The 24,217-nt window shown below is 42.4% G+C and overlaps 1 protein-coding gene across 1 annotated transcript in view; it reads right to left on the bottom strand.

Moving 5' to 3' along the window:
- Window positions 1–586: 586 nt before the first annotated feature.
- Window positions 587–24,217, bottom strand: part of LOC141258764 (uncharacterized) — a 183,594-nt gene continuing 159,963 nt past the window's right edge. Inside the window, exons 5-7 of the mRNA XM_073673869.1 lie at window positions 7,513–7,749; window positions 4,331–4,872; window positions 587–1,441 (exon numbers count right to left, since the gene is read on the bottom strand). Coding sequence (XP_073529970.1) covers window positions 1,427–1,441; window positions 4,331–4,872; window positions 7,513–7,749 — 794 coding nt within the window. The 3' untranslated portion in view covers window positions 587–1,426. The remainder of the gene's footprint in view (window positions 1,442–4,330; window positions 4,873–7,512; window positions 7,750–24,217) is intronic.

The raw sequence follows: 24,217 nt of genomic DNA, 5'->3' as shown, positions 1-24,217 counted from the left end.
GACCTGGATGGGGCACATAGCCACAGGATGGGGACCTGGATGGGGCACATAGCCACAAGAGGGGACCTGGATGGGGCACATAGCCACAAGATGTGGACCTGGATAGGGCACAGAGCCACAAGATGGGGCACATAGCCACAAGATGGGGACCTGGATGGGGCACATAGCCTCAAGATGTGGACCTGGATGGGGCACAGAGCCACAAGATGGGGCACATAGCCACAAGATGGGGACCTGGATGGGGCACATAGCCACAAGATGGGGACCTGGATGGGGCACATAGCCACAAGATGGGGACCTGGATGAGGCACATTAGTACAAGATGGGCGCCAGGATGGGGAACGTTGCCACAGGATGGGGACCTGGATGGGGCACATAGCCACAGGATGGGGACCTGGATGGGGCACAGAGCCACAAGATGGGGACCTGGATGGGGCACAGAGCCACAGGATGGGGACCTGGATGGGGCACATAGCCCCAAGATGGGGACCTGGATGAGGCACATTAGTACAAGATGGGCGCCAGGATGGGGAACGTTGCCACAGGATGGGGACCTGGATGGGGCACATAGCCACAGGATGGGGACCTGGATGGGGCACATTAGTACAAGATGGGGACTTGGATGGGGAACATTACTACAAGATGTTTTCCATTATTACTATATGATGCTAATTGTAAGACAATATTACTGTATGTGGCCAATTGGGGGAAATAAAATTGTAAAAAAAATAAAAAATAAAATAAAGCATGAAAAAATATTGGGCACTAAAAATGCTGTTTTATATGTAAACTAAAGTAAACACAAAAAAGTGCACGTTTATTATCGCCACATCCATAACGACCCAAGCCATAAAAAAATAAACACGGCAAAAATGTTCAAAAGGTGTATACAAAAAAAATGGTATCACTAAAAATGTCACATTGAACAAAGAATGCGGCCCCCCAAATTCAAATTTTTTCCATGTGCGGCCCATATACCCAGCCGAGTTTGAGACCCCTGCAATTGAGGGTCTGAAGCGGGACTTATGGATTAATATAAAACCGTACAGAGGATCCCGGTGCTATGCTCCACCTCTTTGACCTTATGCTAAACTTAATACAATGTATCAATCTTGCATGACGTATTTCTTTAAACCTTTAATTCATAGAAGCAAATAAAACTGAATTCTAGCAATAGCAAAATGTCAAATAACATTTTTTATCACGGCTGATACATGAGCTTTCAAGACTCTTAAGTTCGTATGTTTTATTATGTATTTACATCTTTCTAGCTTCAAGTCTCCTCAAGCTGCGCCACAGACATCTGCTTATCACCACATAAGAGCAACTGAATGTCCCTTTGAAGACTTTATGAGAGGTGTCCATGACTCTGGTCCACGTCTGCACCATGAAAGTAGTCCATATAGGATATATAGAAAATATAAGTTCAGTCTGTATCCTCCTGCAAGAAAAAAATGTATATGTAAGTATATACAGATGTGTACTTCCTTATCTTAACCCCTAGGTTTTATATATCCTAAGAAAAGTGGTGCTAGATAACTAGCTTTAAAAAAGCAAACAGGATTTCATGATACTCTGTCGGGAGCCGTTTCAGCTTTAGGTGTCTGTGAGGCCACCCAGTGGCTGTGATGTGAATAGCAGCCTGTTGAAGGTTTGGATAGAATGTGGCTATGCTGAATTTCATTTTATTAGTTAGAAATTAGAGTACGTAAACCAAGAAAAGGCAAAATGTGGACATGCCTCGAGGTATGAGCAATTTAGCAAGGGGCAAGATTTTGGAGGTTGAGGGCCTTACAGGATATTATCCAACCCAGATATCTGCAGCAAGGGAAGTCTACAGCTGACCAGGTATAGTTTTCTGAATAGGGAGGCAAAGATTTTCACCGTGAAAAGTTCCTATTGACTCTGGAGGAGGGAGATCGGCTCTGCCACAGCACAAAGACAAATACAAGAAGAAAGCTCCAGACCGACAGACATGTTGGGCTGGAGCTTTCTTCTTATAGTTTTCTGAACTTGTAACGACTGGCCAACTCCAACCACTTCCTTTTGGCACAGGGGCCATGGGTTAGAATCTGACCAGGTCGAAGTGGTTTCCTTGATTGTGCGGTTCCTCCTAACTTATGAGAACTTATTTTGGATCCCTAGCTTCAGTATAAGTGAATATGTCAGAGACTCAGAGTTTATCTAAGGTCTTGATTGATTGCCCAAAAACATTGGCCACCTTTGTGCCTTTATGTTCATAGTTCCAAGAGGTTACATGGGGAAGATCCCTCATTCATAAACAGAGATGATCTTTGTGATCTTCTTATGCCATTTTCTCCAGTTGATCTTCTGCCATTATGGGTGATTTTCACACAGCGGATGTGTAGTAATACGGTCTAGCAGCTCAAAATGTCTAAAAAGGAAATGATTCAGACCCATGTGAACCACATATAGAGATTTCTACATGTGATGCAGAGTTACTTGTCGGAAGGCTGATGTTATCAAACACGAGTGTCGCGTGGCCTGTTGCAATTCTTCATAAACTGCTTGCAATATCCCACTGCTCTGATGTCATGTATTGGGCGGTGACAACGCTCTATCAAAAAACATTAAGCCATGATTCAGTACTGACTAATGCAGGTCAATGGGGACATTACATGGGACTCCACCAAAAATTCCATGTAAATACCCTATGTAGTCCCATGAGTAATCACAAGACAATTGTACCTGACCTCAGATCACGGTCAAGTTGACCGTAAGCACTTCATATGGTTTACTATGGTCCTAATTTGGAGCAATTAAAGTAATTGTTGTGCCATTATCTAGGACCATTTTTCTCATAACTTTTTATAGTTATATTTTTTTTTGTATATGGTAGGAAAGCCAGGTAGGACTGGGTTAAATCCTAGCACGTCAGGTTATGATTAGATGCACCTGGCTAGCTTTGACTAAAGACCAGGACATGTGTTCATCTTTCTCTCAGTCAACTGGGGGAAGATAAGCACAGTGGGTTGAGTTGGAGCTGGGGAGAGATAAACCAGAGTCTGTCTGAAAGGAGTCTGCAAAGGACCGTGTGCATCACAATGCAAGTATTAGTGGTTGCTATGGACAATAGCCATTTTGTTTGACCGAATTGGGATTAGCTCAGCCATGTATGGGTAGCCAGGTTCTACTTTGTTTAGTTGACTGTCTTTGAGAGGGTGGCAGAGGTCCTAGTTTCCACCTTACTAAGGAACCGTTGAAACCGTTCTATGACCTTGACCCACAGTATGCCAAAGAGTACGGCAAGCTGACGGGTGGTCACCAGATATTAATGATGGAGGTGATTGGAGGTCACCAGATTCTGATGATGGAGAACATGGGCGGTCACCAGATACTGATGATGGAGACGACGGGCGGTCACCAGATACTGATGATGGAGGTGACGGGCGCTCACCAGATACTGATGATGGAGGCGATGGGCGGTCACCAAATACTGATGATGGAGGTGATGGGCGGTCACCAGATACTGATGATGGAGGTGACGGGCGGTCACCAGATACTGATGATGGAGGTGACGGGCGGTCACCAGATACTGATGATGGAGGTGACGGGCGGTCACCAGATACTGATGATGGAGGTGACGGGCGGTCACCAGATACTGATGATGGAGGTGACGGGCGGTCACCAGATACTGATGATGGAGGTGACGGGCGGTCACCAGATACTGATGGAATGTAGATTTCTGTTTTAATCATTCACTTTGCATTTTGTTAATTGATAAAAATAAAAAAATGAATAAAAACTATTAACACTTCAATTTTTGAAAGCTCCTTACTTTCCAGCATTTTTTTCATTAGTGGGTAAAACATTTTTCCAGCGCTGTAAATTTAAAAATAAAAATCATGTAGAATAATATAAGGAAAAAACAAACATATTTCTATTAGCTCTCCTCCTATGCCAATAATTTCCAGGTGTCTCTGCCAATTTTGCTTCATTTTCCCCGTTTCCTCCTCAAGTTGGACTGGCATATAACCGCAACGGTCAATCATTGGCAGTAGCGGTGACCAATACATCAAAACTATGGCCAGTGATTACCTGCAGCGGTCACATGTCTGTCGGGCCAGACTTGCTTTGTATATCCTGTCCCGGTTAGAGTGATGGTGAGTTAGTAAGGTGAATATTAATTATTTTTGGTATTATAGAGCATTCTAAATGTTTAAAAAAAAAAAGTCAAGGTTTTATAAAGCAGTCTTTTATCAGAACTGGTCATTTTGCCCTCTCAACTCAGGATGTCTCGAGCCAAGAAGAAAACTAAAGAAGGAGCCATCTGTTGGTGCGTCGTACAGTTCTCATTTCACCATCTTACCTCAATTATATATTCTTCGATTTCACTTTCTATGTCGAATCGCTTGACTGGGACCAGTGGTGGGGCCTCTTGGGTAACATTTACAGTCATGGCTTCTTCGGGTGGCTTTGCAGACTTTATACTCCTCTTCTTCCAACTATGTAACATTGAGTCTACTTTATCACCAGGACTCTGGGAATTTGGTGATTTTTGCTCCTTGGATTGAATAAAGTCAACTCTTTGCTCATCACTGTTGAGTTTTTCCTGCAAAACAACTGTTGGAACAGCCGAAATTTGATCTCCTCCTGGATCTCGGGGTGGTGGCCTCTTCAATGATGGATCCTTACGGATTACAGCATATAAAGGTTCAGTAGCTACTTTACGATCTTCATCCTTCGTGGCTTCATGACTGGGAAGTTTCGGAGTAGTCTCCGAGACTGATGGAGATTCTTTCACTTTATCTGCTGATTCATATAATGGGTTTATCCGGTCCAGTTTCTGTGGTTCTTGGTTTTCTGGAGCAGTTATATTATTGGACTTGGAGATGGTCATCTCGTCTTTATCTGTGTTTGGAAAGACAGAATAGATGTCAGCAGAGGTGAAGCTACCGGGCTCCCTCAGACCACAGGGCTTTATCTGCAGCCCTTGGACATCAGATACTGTATGTCCTTTCTGTAGGATCTCCATATATCTGAGAAATATTTAGAACTTTTGGATTTTCAAACCCATCCATAACGGACTTAACTTTTTGGCTTCATCCCAAGAACTTGGCCATGGTGGGAAAACGTAACAAATGCCCATGATGATTAGAAGAGCCAAACGTTCCACATAAAATTTTGGCAGAATTTTGGAAAATATGGGTAATGTGCAAGAGCACAGTGGTCAGTTTTAGCAAATCACAGCCCACCGAATGATTGCCAATTGTCTCAATGAAGGGGATTGGCTTCAGCATTTCTTCCTACGCTTCCTACCAATGGATGAATACAACCAGCAGTGCAGTCTCCTAACCGCGAGGATACAAGCCGGGACCTATGAAAACTAAAATTTTGACTCAAAGTAGATCTGGGTTGAGGAGATTCTGAGTCTCATCTCGGAGACCCTGCTGGGGAAGGTTATCTTATGGGCAATGCCTCATGAGTTGAAAGACATGCAAATTAGCTCTCCTCCAGTAGGAAGAAAGATGTCTAGTCCCATCTACCTTGTAAATCAATGCCCATAAAAGCACCTTGCACCTTGACTAGTAGAGACACATCAGTAGGCAGCAGAGCTTGTGCAAATTGATGTGCAGGATCTGGTCCATTGGCCGCTGGACAGGAGCCCTGAGAACCGCGTCCTACTTCCGGTGTCCCCAGCTCCATATTCATATACATATCCTTCTTCTCCTTTTTTTATAATCTATTCTTTACGTGTGCACCTATTTATGTAATCGCCATTTTGAATGTCTCTCCTCATTCATTATTTGCAACTTTTTGAAAAGTTGGAAAATTTCTGCAAAATGTACCTTGATCCTCGCCTGGCAGAATTTTTCTTGCACAATTTTTGCAACATTTTGCAAAAAGTGTAACTTTTTGAGCTAAAAAGTAGTTTAAAAAGGAAAAAAGACAATAAAAAAGATCATTTTGACTTTGCGCTAAATTCATGAACCACGTGCGCCACTTTAAAGAAACGTGTGCAAAAAGTGAGAATCAACACCAAAAGATAAGAAAAAAAAGAAAGTGAAAAAAAAAATGGAGATGAAGAATCGGAGCCTGTATGTTTAGCCTCCTCAGTATTGCATTTGTGCCTTTTATTTTTTAAAATGTTTATTATTACAATTATTATTATTTTGTGGACCTCCTTAATGTATTATTATTATTGTTCAGATATCCTTACTGTTTATTATTTGTATTATTATTATTATGCAGACCTCCATATTGTTTATTATTATTATTATTATTAGATTTTTTTATTTTATTATTGTGCAGACCTCCTTAGTTTTACTATTTTATTATTTTTATTATTATTATAATTAGTATTATTATTAATGTGCAGACCTCCTTAGTGTTTATTATTATTATTATTATGCAGACCTCCTTAGTGATTATTATTATTGTGCAGATATCCTTATTGTTTATTATTATTATCCAGACTTCCAAATTGTTTATCATTATGAATTATTATTATTATGCAGATATACTTAGTGTATATTATTATATTTATTATTATATTTTCTATTATTTTATTATTATTATTATTGTGCAGACCTCCATTTTAATTATTATTACTACTATTATTATTATGCAGATATCCTTAGTGTTTATTTTATTATTATTATTTTTATTATTATTATTATGCAGACCTCCATATTTATTACTATTATTATTATTATTATTATTATTACTGTGCAGACCTCCTTAGTGTCATTATTATTATTATTATTATTTTTTTTTATTATTATTATTTTGCAGGCATCCTTAGTGTTTATTATTATTATTATGGAGACCTCCTTAGTGATGATTATTATTATTATTATTATTATTATTATTACTATTATTGAGACCTCCTTAGTGTTTATTAATATCATTATGTTATTATTATTATTATTATTTTATGCAGGCCTCCTTAGTGTTTATTATTATTAGTTGTATTATTTTGTATTATTATTGTACAGACCTCCTCAGTGTTGTATATTATTATCATTATATTATTATTATTATTACTATTATTATTATAATTATTATTATTATTAACCTCCTTAGTGATTACTATTATTATTATTATTATTATTACTATTATTATGCAGCCCTCCTTAGTGTTTATTATTTTTATTTTTTTTATAGTCACTTTTCTCTGCGTTCATCTATGTTTTTTAGTTGTCATTGGGTGGGTTGTGATTTTCGAAAAAGTTTCAAAATCCTGGATTGACTTTGTCCACACTGGAAACTTTGCAACAAATTTTGCAACATTTCACCTGAAAATTCTATTTTTTTTATGCTAAAAACTCACAAACCAGGTTTAGGACAGAAATAAAGAACTTTTTTTTTAAATTTTGTACAAAATTCAGGAACTGTGTGCGCAATTTTGATGAATTTGGTGAGAAAAAAATAAAATCAGCAAAATACGAGAAGAAAATAAGAAAAAGAGAGAATGAGTTAAAAGAAATCAGAAATGCTGACTTGGAGCCAAAGACTATAAAGACTGGATGAATCGTCGATAGTACTTACTGCTCGGTGCACTGTTCAGTCGTTCCTGCATATCTCTCACGCTGTCGTACAGCGGATCACACGCCTGCTGCGGTGCAGGTGGAGCGGCCTGTATGGCCTCTGGTGGTGGCGGAAGGACTCTGTTCATTAGATCGTGTAATGTCTTATCAGAATCGCTCTTCTCCGAGCCGTGGTCTGCTCCATTTTTCAGCCTGGATGATATGTTCTTCTCCTTCTCTTCTGAAATTAATTCAGTGTCTACAGGAAGGAGAAAGTGACAACCATAAGAATCTGACCTTATATTTTACATCAAGAAGATGAAAACCATGATAAAGTCCAGCTCGCACTATGTGCTACAATGTATCAGAAATTCCAAATGGGGTGGAATTAGGAGAAAAAAACAAAAAAAACAATTCCGTTCTGGGGAAACCAAATTTATATGTTTAACCAATAAAAGGAAAAAAAAAACTTGAAAAATAAAAATTAGTTTTGGTTGCCACATTCTAACTCTTTTTTTTTTTTGCGGTGCGAGCTGCAGTATTTTTTGGTAACATTTTGGGGATCATAAGACTCTCTAATCTCTTTTTATTCTATTTTTTTTCGGTAGGAGGCAAAGTGACCAAAAATTTTAGAAAGCTTTGGTTGCGTGACGGACACAAGAGTGCAGGGCTCATTATAGATACAGACATATATCAGAGCCATGTCATGTAACCAGCTGTGCATCGCCTGACCAGGACTCATTTCCATCCCCTAGGACTGAATAATGAAAGTTTGCAATAATTGACATCAAGCATAGATCTTGAAAACAGTGAAAAATGAATACACAGTATATTAAAAAATTATACAAATGATTATATAATATACAGTCATGCCTGAAAGTGTTGGAACCATTGAAATTGTTCCAGAAAGTGAAGTATTTCTCCCAGAAAATTATTGCAATTACACATGTCAAAAAAAATAATAAATAAATTGGACATAATTTCACACACAACCCCAAAAATGGTCTGGAAAAAATTGTTGGCACCTTTCCAAAATTGTTGATAAACAACTTTGTTTCAAGCATGTGATGCTCGTTTACACTCACCTGTGGCAAGTAACAGGGGTGGGCAATATGAAAATCACACCTGAAACCAGATAAACAGGGGAAAAGTTGACTCAATCTTTGCATTGTGTGTCTATGTGTGCCACACTAAGCATGGAGAACAGAAAGAGGAGAAGAGAACTGTCTGAGGACTTGAGAACCAAAAATTGTTGAACAATATCAACAATGCCAAGGTTACAAGTCCATCTCCAGAGATCTTGATGTTTCTTTGTCTATGGTGCGCAACGTAATCAAGAAGTTTACAACCCATGTGTCACGCAAGGTGTGGGAAAGACTTATTGCAACACAAATGGAAGAGGGAAAGGGAGCCCAGACTCTAGGGAAAGGGAGGAAGGGGAGACCTCCTAGGTTGATCTAGCGTCACCCTGTCTCCTCTAATGTCCCTGTATTGGCTCTTCACCAATCATCGCACACGCGCCTCGCCCTGTCTTTCCATGGCATATGACTAAGCCTAGGGAAGGGAGGAGATGAGAACTAGTTGATCTCCACTAAACACTACAGACAACAGGGGTGGATAAACAGGGGGAAATTGCTTCGCTTTAGATGAACTCTAGATAAATGCGCACACGGCCTCAAGCTCCAGAGAGGACGAAGTACTGTTCTTGCTAAAGCTTTCACAGGTAGTAATGAATATCGCCGGCACCTCCCTCTGAAACACAGCAGGTATTTATACACCCAGGCAGGGTGTTAATTAGCCAGAGGGAGGTAGCCACTTGATCCTAGAGACAGCCTCTAAGAAGATGTCTGTAATGCCAAACGTAGAGATCTATTGCAACCAACTGCAGGGCGACTGTCACCTCTGACACACCCGTGACAGTACCCTCTCCTCTACGAGTGGCCCCCGGACACTCAGGACCGGGTTTCTCAGGATAAGAAGTGTGGAATGAGCGAACCAACCTGGGAGCGTTCACCTCTGATGCTGATACCCACATCCTCTCCTCTGGACCATAACCCTTCCAGTGCTCCAAGTATTATAGAGAACAACGTTGGAGACGAGAATCTACAATCCTCAAAATCTGGAACTCCAGATTACCATCAACCATTACTGGGGGCGGTGGTAGAGGCGAGGGCTCAAGAGATCCACATACTTTTTGAGTAAGAACCTGTGGAACACGCTGTGAACCTTAAGGGCCTGAGGAAGTTCAAGACTAAACGCTGCTGGGTTAATGACGGCGGTTATTTTATAGGGACCGATAAACCTAGGTCCCAGCTTCCAAGAAGGAACTTTCAATCTTATATTCCTTGTAGACAACCACACAAAGCCATTCACATTCAGATCTGGACCTGGCAAGCGTTTTTTGTCCACCATAAGTTTATACCTGTCTCCCATAATCTTTAAATTACTCAGAACACAATCCCATACCAAGGAGAGTGACAAAGCAAACTGTTCCTCCTCAGGAACTCCTGAAGCTCCTCCCCCACTAAAGATACCAAACTGTGGGTGATAAGTATAACTGTATGAAGACCGGTGACCTGCCAGTGGATTCTTGACGATGATTATTAATGGCAAATTCTGTCAGTGGTAAGTAGGATGCCCAATCCTCCTGATTTTTGGAGACGAAACACCTGAGGTAGGTCTCCAAATTCTGATTGACACGCTCGGTCTGTCCATTCAACTGAGGGTGGAAGGCAGAGGAAAAGGATAGCTGCACCCGCAGTCAAGAACAGAATGCCTTCCAGAACTTGGAAAAAAACTGGGTCCGCCGATCTGACACCACATCGGAGGGAACCCTGTGAAGCTTCACAATCTGATTTATGAACACCTGAGCAAGTGTCTTGGCATTTGGAAGTGCAGGTAATGCGACGAAATTAATGTGGCGCCCCTGAGGGTTCGGTCGCCACAAGGGGGGATACTGCAGCCTGTCAGCAGGTGTAGTGTCTCCTCACCCAGGTAAGGAAGGTGCACTGGTCAGGACCCTGAATCTACATCCAACACTACACACTCCTGACCTATGGGAGGCAAGTATGCACCATAGTGCTGCCTCAGCAGGATCACGAGTGGGAGGAACCAAAAGTTAGGGGAACCATGTAGTGGGTGAAGGGTAGAACACACTTTTAGTTTACACACATAATTTAGTATATAATAGCCAGCCATCTTAAGCACTAAGGTCTTGATTCCTAGTTCTTAGCTCCGTGCTTTGGTTGTGGTCTTCACAGCTGGCAGCGGCCTTGTGTAAGAGCCTGCAGTGTGTTGAAGATGCACGGTCCTCGTGCTCTGACCTTGACACGAGGAGCGGGTATGAGTTAACAGTGTCTCTACCCCGGTCAAGTTCCCTTGCTTAAGAAGGTCGGGTGCTATAGTGACAGCTCCACAAGCAAAAGGATTCCAGGGAGCACGGACGGAGTACGCCACCTGTACTCTCCATTCTGGCCCTGCCAGAGGGACTCCTGCTGCAAGAGGGGTACCGGCCCCCGACATCTGACTTTGCCACTTCACGTCTCTGTCAGAGAAGCCCGGTAGACTACAGTGGATCCCGTCGGGTGACGGGCGGAACGGAATTGCCGCCTTACCCTATATCTGTGCATAGTCCAGAGGGAGACCCAGCCTTTACACGCACACGGACAGGAGAGGTTCAAAGGGGACTGTTAGGAACACTCTAAGGGTCCTGATCCAGGTACCTGAAGCACCTGGGTGCACCGAGCCCTCATCCCTGGTGGCCGCAGTGATCCGTGAGGAGCAGGGAGAAGCCTTGCGGCTGAGCTAAAAGAACTATGAGTAAAAACCCTGGAAGACTATCCCTATGGCCTCCGGACTCTTTATTACACACTGTACCACACTGCACCTGAGTGACCCAGGACTACTCTCCCCATCCTCCTGTCCCATCTGCCCTGAGGCACAGCTCCGCCTGTGGGGAGTTATACCATCGCAAGCTGCCACAACACATCCAGCCTCAGAGGACTACTAGCAGCACTGGTGGCACATCACCAGACACCACAGGTGGCGTAGTCGATAATACCACTCAAGCCTGAATGCCCTAACATCATTTTTAATGTGACGGCCCTGGGCACGGGACGGGTCTGGTCCACGACTGCATCCCCCCCTAACATCTGACCCGGTTCAGAGTACCCCTACCATCTTTTCCCAGGGCAGGGCTGAGAGGGTCACATTAACCATTTTACTGAACTTATCTACTACCACCAAAACCACCGTTTTGCCTGCAGAAAGGGGTAGGTCAGTAATAAAACCCATGGACAAGTGTGTCCATGGCCTACTAGGGATAGGTAGCAGAAGAAGAGGACCAGAAGGACGGGTATGCGAAACCTTAGAACGCGCACAAATACTACAACCAGCTACGTGTTCAATCACATCCCGATGCAACCCCGGCCACCAAAAACAACGAGAAAGGAGGTCTGCGGTTGCCTTACCACCTGGATGCCCAGCAAGCACAGAGTTATGATGTTCCTTGATTACTTTGCGGTGCAGATTAGATGGTACAAATAACCTTCTTGAAGGGCAGGAGGCAGGGGCGTCCCCCTGAGCCTCCAACACCTCACCCTCCAGTTCAGGATACAGTGCAAAAATGACTACCCCTTTCTGTAATATCGGGGCAGGGTTCTCATGGTAACCACCACCAGGGAAGCTCCGGGACAAAGCATCAGCCTTGACATTTTTGAACCCTGGACGAAAAGTGACAACATCTGGCTTGCCTAGGGTTGAGGCGTTTAGCGGACTCGAGATATAAGAGGTTCTTATGGTCAGTAATAACAGTAATAGGGTGAACAGCCCCCTCCAACCAATGTCGCCATTCCTCGAATGACAATTTGATCGCCAAAAGTTCCCTATTACCCACATCATAATTTCTCTCAGCCAAAGACAATTTTTTAGAAAAAAAGGCGCATGGACGTCATTTACCAGGGGACGAACCCTGAGACAACACAGCCCCAACCCTGACATCCGATGTATCAACCTCCACAATAAAGGGTTGGGAAACATCGGGTTGACTGAGTATAGGTGCAGTGGCAAAATGATTCTTTAAGGAAGAAAAAGCCTGGAGGGAAGCATCCGACCATTTGGAATAATCAGACCCCTTCTTAGTCATGTCAGTAAGGGGTTTCACAATAACAGAGTAATTTTGGATGAATTTCCAGTAAAAATTAGTAAAGCCCAGAAAACGTTGTAGAGCCTTCAGGTTCTCAGGACGGTCTCAATTAAGGACTGCACGGATCTTCTCCGAATCCATCCGAAAACCCGAAGATGACAACAAGTACCCCAAAAACTGCAACTCCTGAACAGCAAAAACACATTTTTCCACTTTAGCATAAAGTTTGTTATCCCTTAATATCTGGAGCACCTGTTTAACATGCCCCGATGAGTCTCAAAATCAGGTGAGTAAACCAAAGTATCATCCAGATAGACCACCACAAACCTCCCCACCAAATGATGGAAAATATCATTTATGAAATGCTGGAATACCGCAGGTGCATTGGTCAAACCGAAAGGTATAACCAGACTCTTAAAATGTCCTTCCGGGGTTGTAGGCTCCCCTTAAATCCAACTTGGAGAATACCTTAGCTCCTACAACCTGGCTTAAAATACCAGGAATCAGAGGAAGAGGGTATGGATCACAGATGGTAATTTGATTTAATTCTCAGAAATCTAAACAGGGATGTAGGCCGCCATCTTTTTTCTTCACAAAGAAGAACCCTGCTGCCACGGGCGAAGATGAGGGTCTGATATGTCCCTTCTCCAGACTTTCCGCAATGAAATCCTTCATGGCTTGTCTCTCAGGGCCAGAAAGATTATACAGTCTGGATTTTGGTAGTTTAGCTCCGGGGGTCAGGTTAATAGGACAGTCATAAGCACGATGAGGAAGCAAATTCTGACACCCCCTCTCAGAAAAAACGTCCTGAAAACCAGACAGAAAAGCAGGTAATATTTCTGTAGAGACAGTAGCAAGGGAAATATCTAAACAGTTCTCATCGCAGTAATCTCCCCATTCAATAATCTCCCGGTTTGCCAATCCACCAACGGATTATGTTTAACAATCCAAGGAATACCCAAAACAATAGGTGTGGGAAGATTGTCCAGGACATAGCAAGGGATTATTTCACAATGAACTGACCCCACCCTCAGTTTTACATTATGTACAATCCGAGTAAATGCTTTCTGTGCAAGTGGTGCCAAGTCAATGGCAAAGATGGAAATTGGTTCAACTAAAGCACAGCAAGCAAGACCATGAGTTTTCATAAACTCAGCATCAACCATGCTGACTCTGGCTCCACTGTCAACAAACACAGAAATTTTCTTGGTTTTGCTCTCTAGCACCACCTCTGCTGACAGGACAAAGCGGAAACTGCAGGTTGGTAACAAATGCACCCCTTGTTTATCCAACTACAGACTACCAAGGGTTAATCGAGATTCCTTTTGTTTAGGAATTGCAGGACAGGTGCCAACAAAATGTCCCCTTTTCTACAAAAAAAAACATTTTTTTCCGGCGAATCTCCGGGAAGATGTATGATGTAGACACCCCCTAACTGCATGGGTTCCTCCACCTCCCCCAGTACTAGCTCAACCCCAGACCGCTCCCCCGGCAGAGGTACACAACCCCGACAAGAAGGCCCCGGAGAAGGTGGTCTCACCCGTCTATCCCGAAGGCGTCTATCAAGACGTATGGCCAACGACATGGCAGCCTTCAAGGACTGAGGGGTTTCATATACAGCCAAGGCATCTTTCAACCTTTCAATAAGCCCCTCACAAAATTGATTTCTAAGGGCTGAGTCATTCCATTTGAAATCCGTTGCCCATCTACGGAATTCCGAACTGTAAGTCTCCACTGACCGATTCCCCTTCTGAAGGCGACGTAGCCTAGACTCAGCCAAGGCGACTCGGTCAGGGTCATCATAGATGAAAACCTCTCCACAGACTGGAGACAAAACGAGTCCTGCAATAAAGAAAAAGCCCACGACTGAGAATCTCCCTGCAGTAGAGAGATCACAATACCAACCCAACCCAATACCAACCCAGTATTTTGCACCTGTGTAGCCGACATCTTTATGTGGGTCTGCTGCATCCTGGTAGTGCATTTGGCTTTGAAGATCTGGGCAGGTAAACATTGCTGCCCTTTTTTGCTGTTTTTTCTAGACGATACAGCTTAAAAATTTAATAAGCCAGACGATTAGATTTGTTAATCCAAGAGAAATACCCTATTATCTTGGTGTATTTGTGTCTGGTCAATAATAACAGACCAGTATTTGCATAACCCTGAATGTTGAATTCTATTCCTTTGGAAACAATCATGTTTACTATGCTAATGACAAATTGTACTAAAAGCTAGCTAGATGTTTATTACAACAGCCCCTGTGATACCAACTATGTAAATAGATTAGCTCAAACAATGATAACTGAGCTCTGTACCTTTACCTCTGACATGTGACTAATGACCTTTGACCTGTGGATGTGTATTTAAAAAGGACATGTGCTTCTGTAGCAGTCAGACTTGAAACAGAGATTAGAGAAAGACTTTACAAGGATGAGGCATCCTTCAGGACAGCAGATGGATTGCATGGCATTACCCAAAGAGACACAGATTTGTATTCTACATGATTCTAGTCTAAGGGTATCGACCCTGACTGGAAAGATACGGATTTGCTCCATTTGACCATCAGAGAGACCATGGATATGTTTGGGGTTGTCAGGAGGGACCCACCGGTTGCCTGCAACCCACGGAGACATTCGGAGAAGCCAGATTGGGACTCTCAGGTCTCCTGGTCTTGCACCTCGATGAACTGCTAGCTTCCTAAGAAATTCTAGTGGGGTGTAAGAAGCTTAATGATGGTTATAGGAAGCGATTGATTGCAGATATTTATTCCATAGGGTGCAACCAAATATTAAGTTGAGGGTGGCAACAATTCTGTCCGGCCTATTTTTGAGATTTTGTGTGAAATTATGTCCAATTTGCCCTTTTCTCTTTGTTTTTTTGTGTTGTTCCAATACACACAAAGGAAATAAACATGAGTATAACAAAATATGTGTAAGTGCAAAAACTTTCAGAGAGAAATACTTAATTTTCTGGAACAATTTCAAGGGTGCCAACACTTTCGGCCATGACTGTCAATATATTATATTGGGTAGATGTAGTAGTCAGGCCGCCGGGATGATGGATAATTCCTGCATCCGCTAATTTATCATCATATCTTGTGTCTCAGTATCTGAGAAAAATCCGAGGCCTCGACACATTCTTGGCTTCGGCTCCTGAGATTATCAAAGGTGAGAGCTCCAGTGCCAAAACCAGACTGCAAAAAGTAAAAGTATCCTCCCCTGATGTGCTGAGACACGCCGCGCTGTCCTCCTGTTATCACACATCCACTATATGCAGATACCTTCACCTATACAGGATAGGTACAACATATGAAATTGCTCCATAGAGAGAGTGCAACAGGGAGAAAGTGCAACAAAGGGAAAGTGCTATAAAGAGAAACTGCTCCATGAAGTGCAACACAGGGAAAGGGTTCTATGGAGAAAAAAAGGCAAAATACAGAAGAAGTGAAGTATATGCAAAGTGGAACACACAGAAACTGCTGTATAAAGTGCAACACGTGAAAGTGTTCCATAAAATGCAGAAGGAATGTGCAACAAAGGGAAAGTGCAACACATGAAACTGCTCCACAGAGAATTCACTCCATGGAGAAAGTGGAACCCAGAGAAAGTGCAGCACCGAGATAAAGCAAATCACACTAAGTGCTACATAGAGAAAGTGCAACACAGGAATCGCTCCATAGAGAAAGAGCAACAGGGAGAATGTGCAACAAAGGGAAAGTGCTCCATAAAGAATATGCAACACAGAAACTGCTCCACACAGAAATCATAAAAGCGCCCTGTGGAGAAAATGCAACACATGAAAGTACAAAACATAGAAACAGTTCCACAAAGTGCAACATATGCAAAGAACTCCATAGAGAAAGTGCAACATGGAGAATGGGAAACACCCAGAAACTCAGAGAACGTGCAACATATGCAAAGTGCTCCATCGAGACAGTGCAACACAAAGAATGAGCAACAAAGGGAAAGTGCAGCACATAGAAAGTGCAACAAAGAGGAATCACTCCATAAAGTGCAACAAAGAGAAAGCACTCCATAAAAGAAGTGAAGCGGGAGAATGTGCAACAAAGGGAAAGTGCAACACACAGAAACTGCTCAAAAGAGAAAATGCAACACAGAAAAGTGCAAAACACAGAAACTGCTCCACAAAGTACAACACATGAAAATGCTCTATAGAGCAGCACACAGGAAGGAATTGCTCCATAGAGAAAGTGCAACAAAGTGGAAGCTCTTCATAATAGTCCTCCACAAAAAAAAGTGCAACACGTGAAAATGCTCCATAAAGAAAGTGCAACATAGAGAAAGTGTTCCACAAGGTGCTCAAGTACTTCGCTGAGAAAGTGCACCATAGGGAAGTTACTTAGAGAAAGTGAATTGTTGAAAAATTGCATCCGAGATTAAGTGCTACATAGTGAAAGTATCTCTTCCACATGGAGAGAGGTGCTCCATAGAAAAAAAGCCCTGTAGAGATAGTGCTCCAGAGTGTGACAAGATCCATATTAGAGTGATCCATAGAGAAGAGTAAGAGAGAAGGTTCAACAAAGTAACTCTATTGGGAAAATGCTGGCTGAGTTCAGACAAGAATATTTTTGGACAGTGTGAAAAATGGATAGCACAAGGATCAATGTAACTGAATGGACACGTTCAGATGAGCATTTTTGAAAAAACATTGTCTTAAAAAAATGTATCATGCACTAACCTCAGAGACCTCCCCATCAAACTTAATAGTAAAAAAAGCATGCCATACTGACCCCATCTGTGTGGTATTTTTAATAGGTCCATTGCAAAAATTACATGGGTAGTTAAATGGAGCTTTTTATAATTTATTGTAAACAAAGATGTAAAAAATTGATGTCATTACAGCTAAAAAAAAATGTAGCTACAGAACACTACAAGAATGAAAAATCATCCATTTAATCCTACACAAGAAACTAACGATTTTTCAGTCTTTTGTCATAGAAACTACTCCGTAGGAAAAGTGCACCATAAATAAAATACACCATAGGTAAAGTGCTCTACAGGGCAAGTGCTCTTTAAAAAAAGGACATCATAGGGAATGCGCTCCTTAGAGAGTGTTCTGTAAAGAAAAAGCTCCAAATAAAAAGTTCTGCATAGAATAAAAGCTCCTGAGAAACTGCTGCATAGAGAAAAAGCTCTTAAGAAAGTGGTGCAAAGAGAAATAGTTTCATAGAGAAAGTGCTGCATAGAAAAAAAGCTCCTAAGAAAGTGGTGCATAGAGAAAAAGTTTAATAGAGAAAAAGCTCCTGAGAAACTGCTTCATACAGAAAAATCTCCTGAAAAAGTGCTGTATAGAGAAAAAGTTTCATAAAGAAAGTGCTACATAGAGAAAAAGCTCCTGTGAAATTTCTTCATAGAGAAAAAGTTCCTGAAAAAGTGCTGTATAGAGAAAAAGCTCCTGAGAAACTGGTGCACGGAGAAAAAGTTTCATAGAGAAAGTGCTACATAGAGAAAAAGCTCCTGATAAAGTGCTTCATAGAGAAAAAGCTCCTGAGGAAGTGCTGCACAGAGAAAAAGCTCCTGAGAATACGCTGCATAGAGAAAAAGCTCCTTAGAAAGTGCTGCACAAAGAAAAAGTTCCTGAGAAAGTGCTGCATAGAGAAAAGGCTCCTGAGGAAGCGCTGCATAGAGAAAAAGCTCCTGAGAAAGTGCTGCACAGAGAAAAAGCTCCTGAGAAAGCGCTGCATAGAGAAAAAGCTCCTGAGAAAGTGCTGCACAGAGAAAAAGCTCCTGAGAAAGCGCTGCATAGAGAAAAAACTCCTGAGGAAGTGCTGCATAGAAAAAAAGCTCTAGAAGTAGTGCTGCACAGAGAAAAGGCACCACAGAAGTGCTGCATAGAAAAAAAAGATTAAGAGAAGCCTAAGGTCTTATTCACATGGATGTTTTAAAAGTTGTACAATTTTCATCCTAAACACATGGTGCACTTAGCCTGTGTTGTCCGTGTTTTTCCCCAGTATGTGAGGACATTGTATGTCCGTCTGTTCCTATTAGAACAGGTTTTTTTATTCCGCATGAGTAATGCAGTTTTTATCTCTCCATTGACTTCTTTGGGCAGTTTATAAGCAGATGTCGGCACCTGATGATGCATGCTGAGAATTTTTTTGTTAAACGGATTCTGCTTTTATTCGGTTACAAAGTCTTTCTCTGACCATCCAATAATCCAGAATATCTGACAGTCTGGCACCTATTGACCAGCCCTGTAATAGCTGCTTCTGTGCTTTTGGCTGCAGTCCTCATCTGCATGTTAGAACTTTCTCAGTTATTAATTGCAGCCATCAGCCGCTGTATAAACGCTTATCAGGAGGCCTCGCTACCAGTAAGCACAGGCCCCGCTGCCTGCGGCTCTTCCAGTCTCTGCTTGCTCAGCAAGAAGCCAGAAACAAACCTTTTGTCTTCCTGAAGCTTTCCAGGTTCTCATCACACCCACAGCGAAGAAGAAGACGAAGAAGAAGACGAAGAAGAAGAAAAGGAAGAAGAAGAAGACGAAGAAGAATGTCTCCAGATAAAGGAATGAAGGCAAGAAATCTAGACAATCACTGTGTAAAAGTAAATGGCCTGTACTGAAGTATACCTGCCACTAGGGGGAGCAGCAATGAACAATGCACAAAAACAGGAGTAACTATCGGCTCTTAGTTACTTTACTATCACTTAATTATAGATATGCAGCTCATCACTCCTTTATAGGTATGCAGCACATCACTCCTCTTTAATAATGCAGCACATCACTCTTCTATAATAGTGCAGCACATCACTCCGCTATAATAGTGCAGCACATCACTCCTCTATAATAGTGCAGCACATCACTCCTCTATAATAGTGCAGCACATCACTCCTCTATAATAGTGCAGCACATCACTCCTCTTTAATAATGCACCACATCACTCTTCTATAATAGTGCAGCACATCACTCCTCTATAATAGTGCAGCACATCACTCCTCTATAATAGTGCAGCACATCACTCCTCTATAATAGTGCAGCACATCACTCCTCTATAATAGTGCAGCACATCACTCCTCTATAATAGTGCAGCACATCACTCCTCTATAATAGTGCAGCACATCACTCCTCTATAATAGTGCAGCACATCACTCCTCTATAATAGTGCAGCACATCACTCCTCTATAATAGTGCAGCACATCACTCCTCTTTAATAATGCAGCACATCACTCTTCTATAATAGTGCAGCACATCACTCCGCTATAATAGTGCAGCACATCACTCCTCTATAATAGTGCAGCACATCACTCCGCTATAATAGTGCAGCACATCACTCTTCTATAATAGTGCAGCACATCACTCCGCTATAATAGTGCAGCACATCACTCCGCTATAATAGTGCAGCACATCACTCCTCTATAATAGTGCAGCACATCACTCCTCTATAATAGTGCAGCACATCACTCCTCTATAATAGTGCAGCACATCACTCCTCTATAATAGTGCAGCACATCACTCCTCTATAATAGTGCAGCACATCACTCCTCTATAATAGTGCAGCACATCACTCCTCTATAATAGTGCAGCACATCACTCCTCTATAATAGTGCAGCACATCACTCCTCTTTAATAATGCAGCACATCACTCCTCTATAATAGTGCAGCACATCACTCCTCTATAATAGTGCAGCACATCACTCCTCTATAATAGTGCAGCACATCACTCCTCTATAATAGTGCAGCACATCACTCTTCTATAATAGTGCAGCACATCACTCCTCTATAATAGTGCAGCACATCACTCCTCTATAATAGTGCAGCACATCACTCCTCTATAATAGTGCAGCACATCACTCCTCTATAATAGTGCAGCACATCACTCCTCTATAATAGTGCAGCACATCACTCCTCTATAATAGTGCAGCACATCACTCCTCTATAATAGTGCAGCACATCACTCCTCTATAATAGTGCAGCACATCACTCCTCTATAATAGTGCAGCACATCACTCCTCTATAATAGTGCAGCACATCACTCCTCTTTAATAATGCAGCACATCACTCCTCTATAATAGTGCAGCACATCACTCCTCTATAATAGTGCAGCACATCACTCCTCTATAATAGTGCAGCACATCACTCTTCTATAATAGTGCAGCACATCACTCCTCTATAATAGTGCAGCACATCACTCCTCTATAATAGTGCAGCACATCACTCCTCTATAATAGTGCAGCACATCACTCCTCTATAATAGTGCAGCACATCACTCCTCTATAATAGTGCAGCACATCACTCCTCTATAATAGTGCAGCACATCACTCCTCTATAATAGTGCAGCACATCACTCCTCTATAATAGTGCAGCACATCACTCCTCTATAATAGTGCAGCACATCACTCCTCTTTAATAATGCAGCACATCACTCTTCTATAATAGTGCAGCACATCACTCCGCTATAATAGTGCAGCACATCACTCCGCTATAATAGTGCAGCACATCACTCCGCTATAATAGTGCAGCACATCACTCTTCTATAATAGTGCAGCACATCACTCCGCTATAATAGTGCAGCACATCACTCCGCTATAATAGTGCAGCACATCACTCCTCTATAATAGTGCAGCACATCACTCCTCTATAATAGTGCAGCACATCACTCCTCTATAATAGTGCAGCACATCACTCCTCTATAATAGTGCAGCACATCACTCCTCTATAATAGTGCAGCACATCACTCCTCTATAATAGTGCAGCACATCACTCCTCTATAATAGTGCAGCACATCACTCCTCTATAATAGTGCAGCACATCACTCCTCTTTAATAATGCAGCACATCACTCTTCTATAATAGTGCAGCACATCACTCCGCTATAATAGTGCAGCACATCACTCCTCTATAATAGTGCAGCACATCACTCCTCTATAATAGTGCAGCACATCACTCCTCTATAATAGTGCAGCACATCACTCCTCTATAATAGTGCAGCACATCACTCCTCTATAATAGTGCAGCACATCACTCCTCTATAATAGTGCAGCACATCACTCCTCTATAATAGTGCAGCACATCACTCCTCTATAATAGTGCAGCACATCACTCCTCTATAATAGTGCAGCACATCACTCCTCTATAATAGTGCAGCACATCACTCCTCTTTAATAATGCACCACATCACTCTTCTATAATAGTGCAGCACATCACTCCTCTATAATAGTGCAGCACATCACTCCTCTATAATAGTGCAGCACATCACTCCTCTATAATAGTGCAGCACATCACTCCTCTATAATAGTGCAGCACATCACTCCTCTATAATAGTGCAGCACATCACTCCTCTATAATAGTGCAGCACATCACTCCTCTATAATAGTGCAGCACATCACTCCTCTATAATAGTGCAGCACATCACTCCTCTATAATAGTGCAGCACATCACTCCTCTTTAATAATGCAGCACATCACTCTTCTATAATAGTGCAGCACATCACTCCGCTATAATAGTGCAGCACATCACTCCTCTATAATAGTGCAGCACATCACTCCTCTATAATAGTGCAGCACATCACTCCTCTATAATAGTGCAGCACATCACTCCTCTATAATAGTGCAGCACATCACTCCTCTATAATAGTGCAGCACATCACTCCTCTATAATAGTGCAGCACATCACTCCTCTATAATAGTGCAGCACATCACTCCTCTTTAATAATGCAGCACATCACTCTTCTATAATAGTGCAGCACATCACTCCGCTATAATAGTGCAGAACATCACTCCTCTATAATAGTGCAGCACATCACTCCTCTATAATAGTGCAGCACATCACTCCTCTATAATAGTGCAGCACATCACTCCTCTATAATAGTGCAGCACATCACTCTTCTTTAATAATGCACCACATCACTCTTCTATAATAGTGCAGCACATCACTCCTCTATAATAGTGCAGCACATCACTCCTCTATAATAGTGCAGCACATCACTCCTCTATAATAGTGCAGCACATCACTCCTCTATAATAGTGCAGCACATCACTCCTCTATAATAGTGCAGCACATCACTCCTCTATAATAGTGCAGCACATCACTCCTCTATAATAGTGCAGCACATCACTCCTCTATAACAGTGCAGCACATCACTCCTCTATAATAGTGCAGCACATCACTCCTCTATAATAGTGCAGCACATCACTCCTCTATAATAGTGCAGCACATCACTCCTCTATAATAGTACAGCACATCACTCCTCTATGATAATACAGCACATTACTCAGCACAATGTCTCCTCACATACAGTGCAAGAACAGTGCCTCCTCATAGTGCAAGAACAGTGCCTCCTCATAGTGCAAGAACAGTGCCTCCTCATAGTGCAAGAACAGTGTCTCCTCATAATTAGTGCAAGAACAGTGCCTCCTCATAGTTAATGCAAGAGCAGTGTCTCCTCATAGTGCAAGAACAGTGTCTCCTCATAGTTAGTGCAAGAACAGCGCCTCCTCATAGTGCAAGAACAGTGTCTCCTCATAATTAGTGCAAGAACAGTGCCTCCTCACAGACAGCGCAAGAACAGCACCTCCTCATAGTGCAAGAACAGTGTCTCCTCATAATTAGTGCAAGAACAGTGTCTCCTCACAGACAGTGCAAGAACAGTGTCTCCTCATAGACAGTGCAAGAACAGTGCCTCCTCATAGACAGTGTCAGAACAGTGCCTCCTCATAGACAGTGCAAGAACAGTGCCTCCTCACAGAGAGTGCAAGAACAGTGTCTCTTCATACTTACTGCAAGAACAGTGCCTCCTCACTGACAGTGCTAGAACAGTGCCTCCTCATACTGCAAGAAGAGTTTCTTATCAAAGTGCAAGTAAAGCGCCTCCTCATAGCTAGTGCAAGAACAGTGCCTCCTCACAGACAGTGTCAGAACATTGCCTTGTCACAGATAGTGCAAGAACAATTCCTCCACATTGTGCAAGAACAGTGTCTCCCCATAGTCAGTGCAAGAACAGTGTCTCCTCATAGTGCAAGAACAGTGTCTCATAGTTACTGCAAGTAGTGTCTCCTCATAGTTAGTGCAAGAACAGTGTCTCCTCATAGTGCAAGAACAGTACCTCCTCACAGACAGTGCAAGAAAAATGCCTCCTCACAGACAATGCAAGAACAGCGCCTCCTCATAGCGCAAGAACAGTGCCTCCTCATAGTTAATGCAAGAGCAGTGTCTCCTCATAGTTAGTGCAAGAGCAGTGTCTCCTCATAGTTAGTGCAAGAACAGTGCCTCCTCATAGTGCAAGAACAGTGTCTCCTCATAGTTAGTGCAAGAACAGTGCCTCCTCACAGACAGTGCAAGAACAGTGCCTCCTCATAGACAGTGTCAGAACAGTGCCTCCTCATAGACAGTGTCAGAACAGTGCCTCCTCACAGAGAGTGCAAGAACAGTGCTTCCTCATTGTGCAAGAACAGTGTCTCTTCATAGTTAGTGCAAGAACAGTGCCTCCTCATAGTGCAAGAACAGTGTCTCCTCATAGTGCAAGAACAGTGCCTCCTCATAGTTAGTGCAAGAACAGTGCCTCCTCACAGACAGTGCAAGAACAGTGCCTCCTCATAGAGCAAGAACAGTGTCTCCTCATAGTTAGTGCA

This window comes from Phyllobates terribilis, unplaced genomic scaffold (genome assembly GCF_046119375.1).
Source record: "Phyllobates terribilis strain yellow unplaced genomic scaffold, ASM4611937v1 Scaffold_3__8_contigs__length_932513732, whole genome shotgun sequence".
Lineage (NCBI taxonomy): Eukaryota > Metazoa > Chordata > Amphibia > Anura > Dendrobatidae > Phyllobates > Phyllobates terribilis.
The sequence above is the reverse complement of the archived record's forward strand: the minus strand, read 5'-3'. Positions and strand labels throughout refer to the sequence as shown.